Source organism: Schistocerca piceifrons, chromosome 3 (genome assembly GCF_021461385.2).
Source record: "Schistocerca piceifrons isolate TAMUIC-IGC-003096 chromosome 3, iqSchPice1.1, whole genome shotgun sequence".
Taxonomy (NCBI): domain Eukaryota; kingdom Metazoa; phylum Arthropoda; class Insecta; order Orthoptera; family Acrididae; genus Schistocerca; species Schistocerca piceifrons.
Window position 1 is genome coordinate 518,693,208 of NC_060140.1, and position 17,264 is coordinate 518,710,471.

The 17,264-nt window shown below is 40.1% G+C and overlaps 1 protein-coding gene across 1 annotated transcript in view; it reads right to left on the reverse strand.

Moving 5' to 3' along the window:
- LOC124790067 (adenylate cyclase type 9) overlaps positions 1-17,264 on the reverse strand; it is a 153,062-nt gene that overhangs the window by 55,601 nt on the left and 80,197 nt on the right. The window contains exon 7 of the mRNA XM_047257632.1: positions 9,293-9,448. Coding sequence (XP_047113588.1) covers positions 9,293-9,448 — 156 coding nt within the window. The remainder of the gene's footprint in view (positions 1-9,292; positions 9,449-17,264) is intronic.

The following is a 17,264-nucleotide window of genomic DNA, read 5'->3' on the forward strand; positions in this document are numbered from 1 at the left end:
TAGGAGAGAAGTCACAAGGATCAAAGAAGTGAATAACTAATAATTAACACACACACACACACACACACACACACACACACACACACACACACACACACACACACACAGAGAGAGAGAGAGAGAGAGAGAGAGAGAGAGAGAGAGAGTCGGTAGCAGGTCTGAGGGTAGATAAGCATGAAGAAGGGGGATGCAGATGTGACTGGATGAGGTGGAATTAGTGGGTGGAAACTGGGATAGAACGGAGAAAGTGTGGGAGGTGTTCGTAGGTAGAGTTACAAGGTCGAGTGGCACCGGAAAGGTGCTGCAGATAACACGCAAAAATACGAGAAATGATGCAGGGAGAATGACCAGTTTGAAAGTATGGGATTACTTATATTGGCGGGAGTAATGTGGGACATAAGATGCTGCAACAACAATCAATGTGGTCTTGAGACCGTCTGTTGCGTGTGGCCGGGACGGTTGATATGGTGTGGCTCGTAAGCAGAGTGTGCAGTGCGGTTTCTAAGGTGACAAGAAACACATAGGAAAGAAGAGAAAGAAGGGCAGACATTCAGTATAGTGACGCAAAAGAAAATAGTAACAAAGGAAAACAGCATAGGGTTAGGATTGAAGAAAAGCCATCAGTCAAAAATCAGTCAATGGAAAATCCAGGATGGAATGCAACAATATTAGAGAAGGAAAGTTGCAACTCACCATACAGCGGAGATGCTGAGTTGCGATAGGCACAACAAAAAGATTCACACAATTATAGCTTTCGGCCACTAATGCCTTTGTCAACAGTAGACACACATACACACCCGCACTCACACAAAAGTAACTTGGACACACATCTGCAGTCTCAGGCAACTGAAACCACACTGCGAGCAGCAGCACGAGTGCATGATGGGAGGGGCAAATGGGTGAGGGTAAGGAGGAGGCTGGGGTGGGGAAGGGGAGGGATAGTGTGGTGGGGTGGCAGACAGTGAAGTGCTGCAGTTTAGACGGAGGACAGGAGAGAAGGGGGAAGGGGAAGGGGGGGAGGGGGAAGTAGTGGAAAGGAGAGAAATAAGAACAAATTAAAAGACTGGGTGTGGCGGTGAAATGATTAAGATACCAACCAATTCCTCCATCGATTCTCCACAGTTACTGTCCCTTTACCACACGGTGCCCTGCTCATCATTATTGATACCACCTCCCTGCACACTAACATTCCTAATGCCCATAGCCTTACTGCTATTGAACACTATCTTTCCAAATACCCTGTGGATTCCAGACAAACACCCTCCTTTCTAGTGGCCATGACCAACTATGTCCTCACCCACAATTACTTCTCCTTTGAAGGCATTACCTACAAACAAATCCGGGGAACAGCTACGGGAGCTCGCATGGCACCATCCTATGCCAATCTATTCATGGGCCATCTAGAGGAATCCTTCCTAAATACGCAGAATCCTAAACCCATCACCTGGTTTGGATTCATTGATGACATCTTGACACCTTTGCTACCCGGATCGAAGTTGAGGACATCCTATCCACAATCCTCCAGAAGCTCAATCCCCCCCCCCCCCCACCCCTCCTCCATTTGCTTCACCTGGTCCTACTCAATCCAACAAGCCACAAGCCACCTTCCTATATGTTGACCTCCACCTCAGAGATGGCTACATCAGTACCTCCGTCCATATCAAACCTACTAAATACCAACAATACCCCCACTTCGACAACTGCCACCTATTCCATACCAAGAAATTCCTTCCGTACAGCCTAACCATCCGTGGTCGTCACATATGCAGTGATGAGTGGTCCCTCTTGGAATATACCGAGGGTCTCACTGAAGCCTTCACTGACCGCACTTATCCTCCCAACCTTGTACAAAAACAAATCTGCCGTGTCTTATCTTTCCAGTCTCCCACCACCTCCCAAAGTCCCACAGTCTTGCCACAGAGCATTCCCCTCGTAAATCAGTACCATCCAGGACTGGAGCAACTGAATTAAATTCTCCACCATGGTTTCAATTACCTCTCATCTTGCCCTGAAATGAAATGTCCTGTCCTCTAGCTTTCCCACACCTCCCATAGTGGTATTCTGCCGTCCACCTAACCTACACAATATACTCGTCCATCCTTACACAAGCCCTGCTCCCAACCCCTTGCCTCATGGCTCACACCCCTGTAATACACCTAGATGTAAGACCTGTCCCATACATCCTCCTACCACCACCTACTCCAGTACGGTCACGAACACCACCTATCCCACAAAGGCAGGGCTACCTGTGAAACCAGCCATACGATTTACAAGCTAAGCTGCAACCACTGTGCTGCATTCTATGTAGGCATGACAAGCAAGAACCTGTCTGTCCACATGAATGGCCACCGACAAACTGTGACCAAGAAACAAGTGGACCACCCTGTTGCTGAACACACTGCCAAACATGATATCCTGCATTTCAGTGACTGCTTTACAGCCTGTGCCATATGGATCATTCCCACCAACACCAGATTTTCTGCACAGATGGGAACTTTATCTGCAGTACATCCTACGTTCCCGTAACCCTCCTGGCCTCAACCTTTGTTAGTCATTGTCCTCACCCACCTAGCCTCCTCCCTGTTCCCTTTCCAGCACTTCACAGCCGTCACTTCACCGCCACACTCAGTCCTTTAATTTCTTCTTACTTTCCATTACTTGCTCCCCCCCCCCCCCACCCCCACCCCACCTTCTTTCCTGCCCTCCATCTAAACTGCAGCACTTTACTGTCTGCCACCTTGACCATACTATCCCTCCCTGTCCACACCCCAGCCTCCTCCTCCTTGCCCCCACCCAGTTGCCACTCCCACCATGCACTGGTGCTGCTGCTCGCAGTGTTGTTTTGGTTGCCTGAGACTGCTGACGTGTGTGAGTTGCATTTGCGTGAGTGTGAGTGTGCAGGTGTGTATGTATGTCTTCTGCTGACAAAGGCCTTAATGGCCGAAAGCTATAATTGTGTGAACCTTTTTGTTGTGCCTATCACAACTCAGCATTTCTGCTATATGGTGATATGTAGGCCCTGAGGTGGGAAACATAGTGTGCTTATGGTGAATTTCTACTTACAAAATTAAGGAAATTCTCGTACCCTTACACAAGGTTGTGAGTGGTGTGTAGCCACAATCTGACTACAGACTCCGCACTTCTGTTCAGGAATCCTGCTGTTGCGCAATTGTGGACCTAGTGTATGCTTTATGCCACTTGTAGTGTCACAAAAGTGCTCCGACAGGGAGTGCTGACATAGTTTGTGTCATGCATGTGTGATATCTTTGCTGGTATTGATTCTATTCACGTCACCAGAACACATGCATGTGCAGTCATGGATTGCATATATTCTGGAGCTTGACTTGTTACGGGAGAAGTGACTGGCTCACCAGCATTGGTAGTTGGTGGTCAGTTTTGACTGAGGACATGTGAGCACTCTTCGTTGGCCAAACACTGCTAGAATGCAGTGGCCTCTGCTGTGGAGAGATGTTGGCGCCATCATGCCAGTTGGGAACTCGACTGTCATTTATCTGACCACTGAAGGAAGGAAGACGGATTGGGGAACTGTTGCGTGCCCATTTGTGGACTATGGTTATCTCTTTCGTCATGGGCATTAATTCTGTGCTCTGTTGTGACATCCTGTTACCTTCCACACCTAGTAGGTAATTCTGTCATTACTCTGGTCTGCTGTTGTGAGATAAAGGCAGTCATCGGTGTTATTCGTGCTTCAGATATTTGCAAATGTATGTCAAGTTTGTTGTGTACTTGCCTCATTACTGAACAGCATGAGTGACTGTAGTGTCTTCGAGGCACATTTCCTATGACCTATTGCCTGTTGCCTTGAGTTATAATACAAATAGTGTTAAATTAGTCAGTATCCACTCAGATTTCTACATCTATGTAATTACCCTGCTATTCACAATAAAGTGCCCTGCAGAGTGTTCAACGAACCACCTTCAAGCTGTATCTGCACCGTTCCACTATCGAACAGTGCGTGGGAAAAACAAGCACTTAAATTTTTCTGTGCGAGCCCCAACTTCTTTTATTTTATCGTGATGATGATTTCTCCCTATGTAGGTGGGTGCCAACAGAATGTTTTCACAGTTGGAAGAGAAAACTGGCGATTGAAATTTCATGAGAAGATCCCGTCACAACGAAAAACACCTTTGTTATAATGACTGCCACTCCAATTCATGTATCACGTCTGTGGCACTATCTCCCCTATTTCGCAATACAAAATGAGCTGCTCTTCTTTGAACTTTTCCAATGTCATCTGTCAGTCCCACCTGATTCAGATCGCACACCGCACAGCAACACTCCAAAATAGGGCAGACAAGTGTGGTGTAAGCAGTCTCTTTAATAGACCTGTTGCACCTTCTAAGTGTTCTACCAACGAATCACAGTCTTTGGTTTGCTCTACCCACAACATTATCTATGTGATTGTTCCAATTTGGGTTATTTGTAATTGTAGTCACAAAGCATTTAGTTGAATTTACAGGCTTCAGATATGTGTGACTTATCACATAATCGAAATTTACCGGATTTCTTTTAATACTTATGTGAATAACTTCACACTTTTCTTTACTCAGTGTCAATTGCCACTTTTCGCACCATACAGATATCTTATCTAAATCATTTGGTAATTCGTTTTGGTCATCTGATGACTTTACAAGACGGTAAATGACAGCATCATCTACAAACAATCTAAGACGGCTACTCAAATTATCTCCTATGTCGTTAATGCAGATCAGGAATAATAGAGGACCTATAACACTTCCTTGGGGAACGTTGAATGTTACTTCTGTTTAACTCGATAACTTTCCATCTATTACTATGAACTGTAACCGTACTGACAGGAAATCACGAATCCAGTCACAGAATTGAGGTGATATTCCATAGGCATAACGTAGGCACGCAGTTTGTTTAGAAGACACTTGCGAGGACCAGTGTCAAAAGCCGTCTGGAAATCTAAAAATATGGAATCAATTTGACATCCCCTGTCGATATCACTCATTACTTCATGAGTATAAAGAGCTAGTTGTGTTGCACAAGAACGATATTTTCTGAATCCGAGCTGACCGTGTCAATAAATCGTTTTCTTCGTGGTACTTCACAACGTTCAAACACAGTATATGTTCCAAAATCCTACTGCAAATTCACGTTAATGATATGACCCTGTAATTCAGCGGATTACTCCTACTTCCCTTTTTGGGTATTGGTGTGACTTGAGCAATTTTCCAGTATTTAGGTACGGATCTTTCTGCAAGTGAGCAGTTGTATAAAACTGCTAAATATGGAGCTATTGTATCGGTATACTCTGAAAGGAACCTGACTGGTATACAATTTGGATCAGCAACCTTGCCTTTATTAAGTGATTTAAGCTGCTTTGCTACACTGAGGATATCTACTTCTATGTTTCTCATCTTGGCAGTTGTTCTTGATTGGAATTCAGCAATATTTACTTCATATTCTTTGGTTACGGAGTTTCGGAAAACCGTGTTTAATAACTTTGCTTTAGTGGCACTGTAGTCTTGCCACTGGTGTGCTTTACGTATGACCAGAATCTCTTCGGGTTTTTGCCAGATTCTGAGACAAGAGTTTCTTTGTTTTAAATTTAGGCCTCATAGCTGGTCCAATTGATTTCATGTTGTGGCCTACAGAAGCTTGTATATTGGCTTACATCTAAGTTGAGTTACGTTTAACCCTATTTATGTGTATGTGTTGCAGTATTACCCATTGTTTAATGAATTGTTTGTCAATAGCTTCACTGTGAAATTCACTACAGAATGTCCACCCCGATAGCTGAGTGGCCTGTGTGACAGATTGCTGTCCTACGGGCCCGGCTGGGTCGGGGATTTTCTCCGCCCAGGGATTGGGTGTTGTGTTGTCTTCATCATCATTTCATCCCCATCCGGCGCGCAGGTCGCCCAATGTGGTGTCGAATGTAATAAGACCTGCACATAGACGACCGGACCTGCCCCATAATGGGCCTCCCGGCCAATGACACCCAACGCTCATTTCCATTTACTACAGTTTTGCAATATGACTGATGAAAGGTACCTATTTTGGTATGGCAGCTGGCCAGCTTTTTTAACTAGCCCTCTGTCTGTTAATTGTTTTCAGTTTATTTTTATTTTAGCATGCTGCCCTCTGGGCTTTGCCCACTTGGTCTGTGTAACTGAGTGGCTACTGCAATTGTGTAATGTCTTGAATTTAAGCATTGGTTTCGCCTAAAGGGTTATTTAAAATAAACTTAGCCTACAACTGTGCTTCACCACTCGGCTGTAAGGACTAGTTGTATAATTAGTTATGAACTTATTGGGTTTTCATCAAATTTCAGGGCACCTCTGCTAACTGTAAAGTTAAAATTCTCCTGAAACGCAATAAATCCATTAGTAATTACAGTATTACAGTAAGATTCACAGCACAGTGTAAGTCCAGATTAAAACTGTGTGTCGGACCGAGACTCGAACTCAGGAACTTTGCCTTACGCGGGCAAGTGCTCTACCAACTGAGCTACCCAAGCACAACTCACGACCCATCCTCACAGCTTCAATTCTGCCAGTACCTCATCTCCTACCTTCCAAACTTCACAGAAGCTCTTTTGAGAACCTTGCAGAACTAGCACTCCTGGAAGAAAGGACATTGTGGAGACATGGCTTAGCCACAGGCTGGGGGACATTTCCAGAGTGTGATTTTCACTCTTCAGCGGAGTGTGCACTGATATGAAACCTCCTGGCAGATTAAAACTGTGTGCCGGACTGAGACTCGAACTCGGATCCTTTGCCTTTCACGGGCAATTGCTCTACCAACGGAGCTACCCAAGCACGATTCAAGGCAAAGGTCCCAAGTTTGAGTCTCGGTCCGGCACACAGTTTTAATCTGCCAGGAAGTTTCATATCAGTGCACACTCTGCTGCAGAGTGCAAATCTCATTCTGGAATAATATATTAGCTTCCACTATTTACAACAGTCTGCCAATGCTGGGGTAACATTTCCATTCAGTAGCAGTATAAATCACGTGGGTCTGAGATGAAGAACTCATTGAGCCATGTTTGTAGTGCATTCTCGTCTAGAAAGGAAGTTCTTGAAGGTTGTTTGACAGAGAAAGAAAAAAGGTGAGAATCTGAGGGTGCAAGATCAGGTGAATAAGGTGGAAGCAGAATGATTTCCCAGTCCAACTACTGTATGACCTTTTTTTGTCAGTCTAGCAGAATGCGGATGGACATTCTCGTGGAGTAGCATCCCTTCACGCAGTCTTCCTTGTTGTTGCACTCGGAGCACATCTGCAGGATGTCTCAGTTGTTGACAATAAATGTGGGTATTGATGGTTACACTACAGGGAAGGAATTTGTAGTACACCCCATTGTTGCTGTTCCACCAGATACATAACATTATCCATTGTGGAAGGGCAGGTTTTTGTAAGGGAAGTTGCTGCTTTGTTTGGGCTCAACAATTCTTTTCTTTATGTTAGCATAAACACACCATTTCTCATCACTGATAATGATACAGTATAGGAATGGTGGTGCTGTTCAGAGACAATTGATGATGAACAAGCACAGATGCAGATATGGCCACCCGCTGATTTTTGTAACTTTGGTTTACAACATGTGGTACTCATACACCCGATTTTTGAATCTTTCCCACTGCATGCAAATGTTGCACGATGGTGGAATGACCACGGTTCTTCACATTTGCCAGTTCTCGAGTACAAATGACATGGATCATTGTGGATTAATGGATTTAAATGATCTTCATCAAACCTCAGAGAGCAATTGTTTCTGGCTGTCTTCGTTGCTGTCACCCCTCTATTGAACTCGAAACAGAAGAATATGTTGGAAATGTTATAATTTTTCCACTTGGTACTCCATTTTCTACCATCCACAGCCCCACTCACTATGTCCCAGTGACAAAATGAAAATATGTAAACTCAAATACCGAACGGTGAGCTACAAATAAAAAATGACAATTGATAAATAAAAACATAACAACCGGAATACCAACATTCAAAACAAAAATGCTATCAACTTATGCACGAACCTAATAAAATTTGTTTCTGGCTACAATTTTAGTTCTTAGCATTTATGTTTTTAATCTGTAACTATTGTTGCTATTCTAACTGCAACAGCCCACCTCACTTGAATTTTTCGATTACCGAAATAGAACGATTTCTGGCAGAGCTTAATGCACCTCCACCAATTGTAACCTTGTTTCTGTGGCCCCCTGTCATTAACTCATTTAACCTCTACATGTTCTGACTTACTTTAATACTACTGGAGCTCAGGGACTGTAAGATCTTTAGTCCCTTAAAATTTGGTGTTGCCTTCATTGCACTTAGTAAGTTTATTGGGCCATGTGCCCTTTGATGAAATTATCTGATGTAGATCACTTGCTGCAGTTGAAAGGTAAATGGACAGGCACGACACAGGTGTTCCAGTTGGTTATTGTACACACTCACCCTTGCTATCCTCCGAAATGAAACCCCATAGCTTAAGAGAGGTTTATGTCTTACCGACACCAGTCCTAAGCAATTATGGACATGCAAGCACCCCGCCCCACTTGTTGTGGCTGACGCAAACACTATTGCAGTTTCATCCAGTCTTGCTTTGCAAAAGTTCTGCTTTTTGTTACCACTGCAAGGCAAGTGCTCTAGTACTAATACATATTGAAAATTCACGTCACTCTCACTATGTGTGTGCGCATATATGCATGCGGCGACGTGCCCCCGCACCCCCTCTCTCTGACCACCAGTCAACCCAGCCAGCCAGCCACCCACCCACCCACCCACCCACCAACACCCCCCCCCCCCTCTCTCTCCCTCCCTCCCCCTCTTGTGTTCATAAATAAGTTTGTCAAAAACCATGGGATTAATGTTTTCATGATAATTCTATGATGAAATAAAACACCATATACACATATGAATAAAACCCGTGGGAGAACAACTGAAATGACACTAGGCTCACAGCAGCATGGCAGTTGGGTGAAACAGATTAAAATGAAATTTGAAGAAAAGAGTAGGTGTAACTGAATCACACATAATTCAAACCACACAATAATCACAAAAAATTTTTTTGGTCTGTGACAAAATGTATGGGAGAAGAAGGAAATGCATTGATAGTGTGCAAGCATAAGCATACATTATCCTAAGTCTTTACATTTTGCGGAGCGTCTTACTGTAACCAAATCAAAAGAAATGAAAGATGGCAGAGAACATTATGTGCAAATGCCTGTGGACAAACATGACACATGCATGAGATTTCAGATGTTAAATAAACAAAAATGCTCCTCACACCAAATTCTAGGGTTTTTACCTGTTGTTGAATACTACTGCGACGGCTGTTGCTACGAATTCCAGAATCTTTGCGGCTGTTAACAGATGCACACATGCTTAGCTGATCACTGCTTGAGACTGGAACCCCGAGAGTGCTAACTGGCCTCAGTTGCTCTGTTTCAGCATGAGGTTCTACCTGTTATCAGAACTGTGTGTCTAGATTAGAACATACTTGCTTAGTTTTTCTTACACAATCCTTTCCTTTCCAACTCTCATATCATTACATCCCTTTGCAACACTCTTATCAGTATATCAGGAAGCTACAAAAATAACAAACTAAATTCAACAAGAAGTCTAAAATTATGTAGGTGTTAACATCCAGAAGAAGATATCATCAGTACTTCAAGTTACACACATATGGGCATTTAATACCAAAGATTAAAGGTAATTACCATTAACTCTAAAATTTTCACCTATGTTAGATGAACTTTTTTTGTATTTAAACTTTAGTTTTAGGTCAGAGCAATAAATTATATTTCACTGCTATGCATTCAAAATCTGGATTGTTGCAATCAAATACTTTATTACTTTTCATGTAATGCTTTAACTGAGTTTCACCATATATCTTTTACATAAGTTGCTGAAGTGTATCAAAACTTTTACCTTGTATAGTTAGGAGTTACAAGAAAAAGTGATTCACATAGTAAAAAATATTCAAGTAATATTATGAAACTGGGTATTCCAGGATGGAAACAACTAACAAAGGAGTAAAAGTAACATTTCAACTGCAACACTACTTCTGGAAAAACAAGAAGTAACTATTGTAATAATTATAAAACTGATGTGTGGACAATCAGGGATTGTATCGATCTTCAGAAGATCAAATTCAATGCTGAATGTAATAATTCCTACATCACTTAAACTGTATGACAACATGAATAATGTTGTTATGTATGACTCATAGTACACCATTCATCAAATGCTATAAAAAAATTCACTACCCACCTACACTGGTGTATGGCTATTTTGAGATATATTTACCATTAAATTAATTAAAATATAAGTTGTCTTGTAGACTGATTCTTACAGAGAAGATAACAGTAACCAGCTACTTTTTATAATGCTATTTATTTATTTAAATAGTGCTGGGTTCATCATCTAATGGCTTGTTCACATTAAGATACATTTTACATTAGCTTTCATCTTTTACTCCCTCGTATGAGGAAATTTCCTTGGGATGGTGGTGCCCTACAATTGAAACATGGTGTGAGACAGTGTCTGTTTACCTACAGTTGTGCCTCACAATGATTTTTAATGGTGTATACAAATTGTTAAAATGAAGAGGTTTTGGTTACTTGTGTTGAAAACTTCGTGTCATTATGTTCCAGTGATGACGTAATGATATGTATTTTTCAATGTAAGTAACCACAACATCATCACTTTAATCATTTGTTTACATCATTTAAAATCATTGTGAGGCACAATTACAGTTAAATAGACATTGTCTCACATCATGTTTTGGTTGTGGGGTACCGCCCCCCCCCCCCTTTTCCAAAGAAATTTCAGCATATGGGGAAATAAAAAGTGACAGTTAATGTAAAATGTATCTTGACATGAACAAGTCACATAATGATAAACCTGTGAGTTTTAAACCAGTAACAGTGATATTTAAATAAATAAACAGCATTATAAAAAGTAGCTGGTTACTGATATCTTCTCTGTAAGAATCAACCTGTATTTTGCACAAAGTCATGGGCTCAGGATGTCAGTTATCAACAAAACAGCACAAATTGTTTTAACATAGTAATGTAATGAAAACTTACAATTTTCCTTAAGACGATATAATAATTATGGAAGTATAAAATTTATGTCAACAATATTAAATTTGACTGTAAGAAACTCAGGGCTTAATTTTTTTTAGCTGAAACTTGAAATTTCAACATCTAAAACTTCAGATTCTTTCTTTGTCTTTTCTACACTCATTCTTTTTTTTATCCTTGAACTCTTATTTCTTGATCAGTTCTCTTTTTAAAATTGGCCACTTAATTTTCATCAGAATTTTTCTGTTCTAAAGCTTGTATTCTCTGTGATGATGCAGTCTTCACAGCTAGTATAACTGATTTTGTAATGTCCATAGTTCTTTCTCACTATCAAGTAACCACCAAACAAATGCACTGCGTTGTAAACACTTCTTTCTGCAACAACTGTGTCTTCTTCTAAGTTTTCAACTAAAACTTCTTAAACAGACAAGCCTCTTTCAACTGCAGCATTTCTATGAAACATGTATAACAGCTTCTGTACAAACTTAGTGAAATCATGGTTCGCACTTTGTTGACCAAGTTTGTCCTCCTTAGGAATGAATTGTTTCAGCTGTTTCTCAGAATATTCACAAAATTTAAAATATTCTCCTTTCAGTACATTAGCTGTTGATGGGGTCAAATGTTTTTTGTCACTAATTCTTCCATTGGAATTGTCACCTGAGGACTTCTCAAAATGAAGTTCTGCAATAACTTCAGGTTGTAAACATGAACCTCCTTTGACAACCCTTAATTTTGAAGGACTCTTCTCAACAATTTTTAAATACAAGCTTTGCAAAATATCTGTGCACCCATTTATGAAACTAGGGATATCCTTTTCTGTGTAGTTCTTGTTAGCACCTGTGGCAGCTAATCCAGTATCTACATAACGACTTATTTATGATTACAATGTTTTGGTAACATCTGTAGCAAGTAATCTGCTAGAATTTGTCGTCATTTCCATAACAGTTTTCTTTATGAAACTGAGAAGTAAATCTATACATTAAACTGAACAGATCTATGTACAAACAGATAGAAGATGGACTCACTTGATTGATATTTTGTTAAAAAGCGCTAAAGTTTGATTGATAATGATATAAGAAACAAGTTTTACACAAAGGAATTTGTCTTCTAAATAATGTTCAATTTTTCAAAGTTTCTGTTGGTTTTTTTATGTACTTCGGCAACATACTTCTTCAAATGCAGAACAAGTTCAAGGGCTCTTTTCAAGATTTCCGTATTTGCACCCCATAGGTGCAAAATTTGAGAGGGAAATTGGAAAACACAGTAATGTTTGAGAAAGTTGCCCCCGTCGAGGGAAAATCCTTCATAAAGTACCATATCAACTTAAGAAATTTATGAAAATTTCATCCACTTTTATTATGAACAGTTTTCGAAGCTCCGTTCACTAGATGAAGTGAACAGCGCCACAATAAAACACTTGTGATAGATTATTTTCTTCACTGATTAGAAATGTAGCAAATTGTGCAACTTCTAGTTCACAGACAACATGGTCACAAATCATCTTCAAATAATTCTTTTGGAGTAGTCACTTTGATAAAACACAGAAGTCTGGTAATGGTGTCAGTCTTTCCATGGACAAGGCCAACACATTTCTCAACTGTAGTGATTATGTGGTTGAGCAACTCTGCCAGCTTCTTAACGCTTCCACATACAAGCCTTATAACAATGGTCCCACATCAAAAGAATGACACATACTCCAACAGATTCTCAAAAATTTAGACCCATCACTAAAATGTCACCTGCAATCAACTTCCCTGTCACATCTAAGAGGCTTGGAAAGGAGGACCGCTATAAAATATGGTTCTATCAAGTGCAGTTTGTTGTCAGTTACCACAAGCACTCTTCATCTGATGGATCTGTGACTGACACCTTCTCAACAATATTACAGTATGGAGAAGGGTAGCATAACAGTCACATTGCATAGCCCAGATACCTACTTAGATGTTGCATTTATTGCTTGTCTCTTGTGGATACTAATGAGCCTCTGTCACACCCTATTTTTGAATTTGAGAAATATAGCCTGGATATTCTGGTCTGTTTTACCTGCTGGGTGTGACTGATGGATTGCCTGCAGAGTATCTGGAAATTAGAACAGTTTAGAGATTTCAAAGCCTGATTACAGCTCGTTGGTTTCATAGCTGTCACTTGCACAGAATTCAGCATTTGACACACATAACTGATTGCAAAGACACATTCAGAAGACAGTTGGGGGAAACAGTGAATAGCGGAATATTCCCCTCTCCCCCCTCCCCTCCAGTTAACACTGATTAAATCTTGGCCCCATCAAGAACCGTAGTGTAGTCTGGTTTCATTCTGAGGGGCTTTGTTATGTACGGATAATTTCTCTATAATCATTCTAAGCTTGAACTGATGTTAACAGTTGCAAAATGCCAATGATTATGGCAACAATTAAAGCATATAAGGTTCTCAGGTCATAAGAAGCCTATCTAAATAAGTGACAGCAGCTTTCCTGCCTCTGTACACAGGCTTCTCTTGGGTTTGTCCCACAATCCATTTTACCAATCAGACACCTATGTATTGCAGTAAATCCAGAATTTTTAAACATGATGGACATCCTGATCCCTATGAATGCTTCATTATAGCATCATTACAGTATTCCCAAAAGCCACTCCAAAATTTATTTTTTACTGGTCGCATGTTAGGAGCTGCACCCAACAAGGGACGGGGGGGGTGGGGTGGGGGGAGGGGGGGGGGTGAAGAATCCAGTGGGGTCATCGAGAAAGCTTTAGAAGAAAGGGGTCATGCCAACCTCCTCTGATTTTAGAGTTAAGTGAAAATTACTATAATTTTCCTTCATGGACTGCTCGACATAGTTACTCAACGTGCAACCTTCCGCAAAATACAATTCGTGTGGTTCGCATGTCCACTGCAGCAATTTGTCATGGAAGGATATTTCTTCTAATTTTTGGGATACCACTATACTTGACATCTCTTGCAGGGAATCTCACTGTCACTGTGAAATGTCAAGTTTGGCAATAATTATGTTTTAAGGTGCACATTAGGAGAGAACATTGACTTTGAGCTATTGTTACGGAATACTTTCCGGTAAACACTGATTATAAAAATTATTAAGAAAGATAAATGCAAATGCTATTTTGGAAAACAAAGTAATGACCACATCTCAGGAATGTTGTATGAAACAACGTATCAGCAATATAGGCAGCATCATAAGTGCCCAGGCATTATTTGTGGAACATTAAGGCTTCTTGTGAACTGCACGTGGATGTCAACTGCTACACTATTGACGTGGACATAGTAATTGTCAAAGTGCAGGTGGCACATTTGACAGAACTGAGTGGAGTTATTGGAGAAAAGAGGTGGCAGGGGGCTGGCTGACAAATCATTCTGGCATGCATGGCTTCAACCCAGCGGTAAGAGAGGCATCCACAGTGGACGGTGCGAGTGCTGTAAGTGCAGGAATTGGCAGAGGCAAAATACCGGCAGTTGGCTGAGGTCTGGCAGGTTAGACAACTAGATGTACATGGCTTCAATCTCATGGTAACTCCATAGCAGCTAATATAAGTGATACAATATTGTTCAAGAAAGACTTTCAATATAATTTTGTGAGAATTAACATTACCATTTTAGGATTTGTGATTTATGTATTTTGTGGATTGCTGCTACAATAAACAAGGCAAGATGAGTGCTAATACTCAGAATATAAGTGATGAGGCTGCCACTCAAGGAAGTGTTGATAATAATGAGGAAAATATTAACACTTTAGGTAGCAATAAGAATGACACTTTACTTCCGTTGCATAAAGCTTATAATGAAGGGTACCATGATAAATAGGGAACAAGATGTTAATAAAAGTCATGTTGAATCATCAGGGTTGTCTGGTAGTGATGATGAGATTAGAGCTGAGACTCCCAAGGAAACTGATTTTAGGGACTTACTATATACAATGAGACAGAGAGGATGATGCTCTCTCATGGTGGATGAGAATGGGAACCTCTTGTAAAACATATGACGAAATTATTAAAGAATCTTTGAGTCAGTACTGGTCAAACACCAGAAGAAGTTTTTCTGACAATGAGTGTCACAGTTAAAAAGATTTCTTTCAGAGCTACTGAGAAAGGAATTCATATTAGATGATCCATTGAAGAAGAGGGATCTAATTTCTATCATATTAATCAAACAGCCTGTAAGTTTTTAAGATAAGTTAACAGGAAGTCCAGAAGACAACAATGGCATTATTTTGCATGTTCTTGGATATGCTGCATTTTCTGTCTGGCATCGATCAACATACAGAAGGATGGAGAGGTAATGGATGAAGACAAGGTAGCAGGGAAGAAAGAGAAAGGTATGAACATAGAGTCAATTTTAGAGAACTAACTGAAAGATGTAGGGGTGGATGGAGATGAGGTGGCTATCATAATAATTATGGCTGTAACCAAAGAGAAGTAAGGAATGGAGAAGAAAAAATGGAGCTAAATGAATGAAATGAAATGTACAGGCCAAATAAGGAAAGCTAGTTGGGGTTCTGATAAGGTATACTTGAGAACTAAATTAGAATAAGTCAATTTACTTACTTAGCATATGATAAATGTGATGCTATAATATAGGTTTTAATACTTGAGGAAGTCTATTAGGCCACACTGAAGGTAGAAATATGTAGCATAGAAATTCTATTGATTTTGGATTCAGGAAGTGACACTGTATCAGTAATGAAGACGTTTATATGAAAGTAACAATGGATCAGAATATTCCATTGTTGCTAGTACAATGGTTAAGAGTCATGGGAGCTATTAGTGTAAAAAGTAAGATGATAAAAAAGCAAGCAATGTCGAAAGTGGAGACTGAAGGTAGAAGATTTAGCGTCAATGCAATGACAATTCCAGGATTATGCATGCAGTAAATATTGGGAGTGAACTGGGTAATGGAAACCTCTGCTGTTGCTGATTTTGTGAAAGGTGTTGCAAGGACAAATACCGGCAAAGACAAAATTGGATTAACGTTTGTAGGATGTGTGATCCCAAAGAACAAACAGAATAGGATCCTATTAAAATATTGTGAAATAAAGTTAATTATTACCCTAATGAAAATGGTGCTGGAACAATGGAACACACATATAATATAATTGCAGCTTGTAGGAATGAATCAAATTAAACCACGTACGATCAAGAAAATAATTCTTGTGATCACATGGAGGAGAATTCTGGGCTTGAGGTGTGCAGATAAATTTAAATTTTACAGCATCCCAGGAAGATGCTGATGAAGTAATTAAAGATAGGGTGTGTTCAAATACAAGGTGCCGCACATAGCGAGAAAAACAACTAAGAAGCTTGTTGTGGAGATATGTAAAAGTATTCTCTGCAAGACCTGGTCTTAGGAAGCACTACATCTATCAGTTTGAGGTAGAAGAACATAGCCCTTTCGCACTGTGGCCTTATGACATACATGGCAAAACAGGAGGCTGTGGACAAGGAAATAAAGAGAATATTGGAATGGAATATTATTGAGAGATCACAAAGCAAGTACTGTAGTCAATGTTCTGGCGATGCAAAAGATTGGATTGGTGTGGAAAATGTTACAAGCAAGTGCAATAAATAAAATTAAAAATCCACGAATGGACAGACTAGCAATATTAGAGTAATTCATTCAAAAATGTAACAATGTACAAATTATGACTAGTATTAATTTGATAGGTAGTTTTTGGCAAGTGCCACTAGCAGAAGAATGCAGAAAATACACTAATATTCATTACAAGGGTTGATGTAACTATTTCAAAGTGTGACCTCTTGGTTTAAGTTTCTCTGTATCAGCATTTTTATACTGTTAGATAGTGCATTATGAGAGGAACTCTGTCAAAGAGTTATGTTATATAGATGATGTGTTAATTCCAACTAATACCTGGAAAGAATATAACGAATTGTTAGATAAAGTATTAAGTGCATTCTCTGACAATGATGTCAACATTAATATTAAGAAGTCCAAACTTGCATGAAAAAAATTTAAATTTTTGGGACACATCATTTTGGCAGATGTTATTACGCCAAACCTATAGGAAATTTGTAAATAATCAGGCTCTGAATGTCCAAGTAGATTTTAGGCTTGACTAGAAAAAATAACAATGTATCCAGGATTCCATAAAACAAAATAAACATTATGTAAGACAATAGTGCTAGCTCACCTAGATTTGTCAAAGGAAATATGTACTACAACAGATAG